A 3,770-nucleotide genomic window follows, 5' to 3' on the forward strand; every position below is an offset into this window, starting at 1 on the left:
ATTGCTAGCCCCAACTCTGATAGAAATTTAACCCTAAACAGACTGTAACTGTAACATTAAAAGCCTGCTTTCAACTAAATATTCTCTAGTCAGTAATCTACTGATATAAGTACATTTGATCTTTGAGGGTGATGTAATGGTTAATTTTTCTAACAACAAATGTTCAATGTTTCTTTTAAAAGTACCATATTCTAAACATACACAAAAACTACAAATAGAGCACACACAACACTGAGAAGAATATAGACAGTGGTCCTATTGAAAGAAAATGGTAAAAGCTTGTATTTCATTGAGTGTACAAAACGATGCTGCACTATGCCATGTATGACGTGATTTTCTCATGATTGCATGGTTTTCAATATAGATTCATTTAAATTAGTTGTATGCAATCAGACAGGTTGGACCAAGAGCAAGAAAGAAAAAGACTGACAGTAAAACGACCATTAAGTGCACAGCTCCTGCTGTGTTCCTGGGTCCTATTTCCTTAAATGTCACAGATAATGATGCGTTTTAAATGTAACTGCACATACCTAGAATGAGGGCAATAAGAGCAGATGCCATATACTGTATGTGTCATATGAAAAACCACTTGACATATTCATATTATAGAACAAGTGTCCCCATTTCTGACAGCTGGTCAAATGCGCACAGCAGCCTAAACTCCTCGCTCACTGTCAATCTTACGTTCTGCATTTTACCTCAGACAGGCTGTACAGGGAGATAACACATTCACATACACAAAGTGGGGAAAGGACCTGTCAAGTGGCAGGAAGAAATATGCACACACCTTTCAGACCCACACACACATACAAAGCCATAATTGTTTGAGAGCTTTCTTAACTGAATCTCTGAATGCTAAAGAGGAAAGGTTATTAAGAGTCTCTATGATTCACCAGCCAAATCGAGTCTCTCTCTCTTTCTCTTTGTCAACTCTTCTACATACTAGTTGGCTCTCTCTGGCTCTTAAATTAACCAAATAATTTCCACTCAGCGCAGGTTATCATTAAATTGTGTCTTATTGATAAGTTGCCAAGCTCACACCTGCCACCACTTTCATTGCACCTTGCATTACTGTTCAGAGAAATAATTACAGAGATGTATTGAAGAGATCTGTGTAAATCCACCTAGACATAATGTCTTTCCTCTTTTCAAGGATGACCTCAAAGAAGTCTAGGATAAATTATATGTTTTCATGACTATGGCTTTGTAAACTGCTGGTAAAGACTAGCTAGCATCTAGCTATGATGATCACCATTAAAGTTTGCATTTGCTGCATTGGCATTCCAGTGAGGTACACAAGTGTTGTGTATGCATTTCTTGAGTTGGTGGGACAAATTTGCATTATGCATTGGCTCTGAAACATAGATTTTATTCAAACAAACAATTAAAAATAGTGATATCTGCTATAATACGTAAAGTACAAGTAAAAGCAGATTTGCTCACATCCGTAAAACATTCTTTCCGATGACACATCAATAGCTTCGAAAAACATAAATAGTCAATGAAAGCTATCATCGTTATGCTGAAAGGACAAATAGGCTATAGCCGTTTTTATTTTCTTATATACAGTCTGGATATGATCAGGAATGTGTGAAAGACGGAGAAAACAAGGAATAAAAAAAGGAAATTAAAGCAGAAAAAAAAAACCGCTTTGTGGTGTAATTAACACGATGTGAAAGTTTTCCAGAAGAAGTTCTTGCATCCGGCTTTGCGCTCGCGGGGTGCCAGCATGGGACTGGCAGCTCGCTCCAGCTCGAGACGCACGTCATCTTTTTCCACAGCGCGAGACACATCCTCCGGCTCCAGGGCTTCGTTTTCTGCTTGCACGAGCTCTGAGAGCAGGTCTGCAAGTGTGTATCTGGCGAGTTCCTAATGATGAAAATTAAAAGAGAAAAAGAGAATTCTTGTCAAGTTAATTGTGATGAAATGTAGCCTACCCAGTACTCACATCACCTGTTGCCTAGAAGCGTCGGGTAATGATGAAAAAGAGAGAAAATACGACGCTGACGCAAGTTGATACAAGCGCAAAGCATGTTCCTAATTGTTATTCGTCGTTTTGCTTAGTACTAAATAAGTTACTGCACTTTTAGGGATCTCTCAGATAGAACGCGTTATTGCGCTGAAAATAAATAGACGGGATGCAACGAATAGAACAGAACGCCGGTGTCTCGAGAAGCGTTTTTGAACAGTTGAAGTTATATTTAACTTGACATGTCGTATAAAAAACGCGGCGCAACGAATAGGTTAGAACAGAACGCATGTGTCTCGAGAGGCGTTTTAACAGCTGAAGTTCAAGGCTATATAAACTGACGCGTCGTATAAAAACGCGGCGCAACGAATAGAACAGAACGCATGTGTCTCGAGACGCATTTTAACAGTTGAAGCTCTATTTAACTTGACGCGTCGCATAACGAATAGAACAGAACGCATGTGTCTCGAGGCGCATTTTAAAAGTTGAAGCTCTATTTAACTTGACGCGTAGCATAAATACGCGGCGCAACGAATAGAACAGAACGCAGGTGTCTCGAGACGTGTTTTAACAGTTAAAGTTCTATTTAACTTGACACGGCGTTTAAAAAACGCGGCGCTCCTGCTCAAGACGCTGAAACTGCAGGCACAGCTATCAAAGACGTCCGTCTAGCGCATATTTACATCGAAAAACAAACGGAAAACAGTGCGGAAAGGACATAAAATGCGTAAAATTTAGTTTTTGCTCTGTAGGACTATCAAGGAGTTGTCAATTACATCGATTTCAGCACCATGGACAGTTCACTCAGTTTTTTTTTTGTTTTTTTTTTTTCTCAGTGATTTTTAACCGGCCAAGAGAAAATATTAGCGTCACCTTGCACTCACCTGAAATAACAGCCTACTCAGAAGGCAAACTTGAATATTTTTGGTAATCCAAATGTTTTAGATGACTTTGGACGTTCTCTTTTTATACAGTTTATCTACATTTATGCATTTGTTAAAGACTCTTGTCCAAAGCGAGGACTTTACTCCATTCATTTCTAATCATCTTTAACATTATTTGTATCTTTCTTCCATTACAAAAAAGTAACATTAAATTCATCCTAAACGTTATGAGTAATGCTGTTTTTTAGTAATGGCAGATTATAAATTGCAAATAATGGTAAAGGTTAGCCTATTCAATTTGACCAGTTGTCCAAATGTACCTTCAATCACCACAGTTTACTGTTGTTTGTTGCTTTCATTTAGCCTACCTGTTTTCCAGCCGGGTTGAGGAGAGATCTTTGTAGAAGTTGGCGGAGTTTGGCGTCTGAAGGTGCTGCCGAGACGCTGCTGACCGCGAGCGCGAGCGACAGGAGCGCCAGTGCGCATTTGATACGCGTGGAGAGCATCTTTGAAAGTATTGATTTGAAAGGAAAGTGGAGGAAAGAGATGCGTCGCTTATCGCTGCGTTAGTTGTAAGTTGCTTCTTCTATCTCTTTGCTCCTTCTTTTGTAGCTCATTCCTCAAACGTGCCTTTTAAACGATCCGCCTGACGTCAGGAGGCAAGGGGGGTTTCCTCCGCGTGCGCTTGAGTGATGCTGAGTGACAAAGATGACACCGATTAGGGGCGTGAATCCGGCTGGAGGTGAAAAGGATTAATGATCGATTTAACCTGCACCCATCACTCCAACTCTGAAACACACAACCTAGTTGATACTGTATTCTTTCTCTCTCTCTCAGTGTTTTGTCTCATATTATAGGCTATTTAGTCGTTCAGTATTTAATGTACGACAGATCTGTCATCAATGCATAAAGGTAAC

At 39.7% G+C, this 3,770-nt stretch overlaps 1 protein-coding gene across 1 annotated transcript; it reads right to left on the bottom strand.

The window, feature by feature from the left end:
- Positions 1 to 1,354: 1,354 nt before the first annotated feature.
- LOC127429955 (somatostatin-1A-like) lies at positions 1,355 to 3,455 on the bottom strand. The gene is made up of 2 exons (XM_051679353.1): positions 3,222 to 3,455; positions 1,355 to 1,869 (listed from the first exon to the last, which is right to left on the bottom strand). The coding sequence occupies exons 1-2, from the start codon at positions 3,357 to 3,359 to the stop codon at positions 1,663 to 1,665; spliced, it is 345 nt and encodes a 114-aa protein (XP_051535313.1). The 5' UTR covers positions 3,360 to 3,455; the 3' UTR covers positions 1,355 to 1,662.
- Positions 3,456 to 3,770: the final 315 nt, after the last annotated feature.

This window comes from Myxocyprinus asiaticus, chromosome 39, assembly GCF_019703515.2.
Source record: "Myxocyprinus asiaticus isolate MX2 ecotype Aquarium Trade chromosome 39, UBuf_Myxa_2, whole genome shotgun sequence".
NCBI lineage: Eukaryota > Metazoa > Chordata > Actinopteri > Cypriniformes > Catostomidae > Myxocyprinus > Myxocyprinus asiaticus.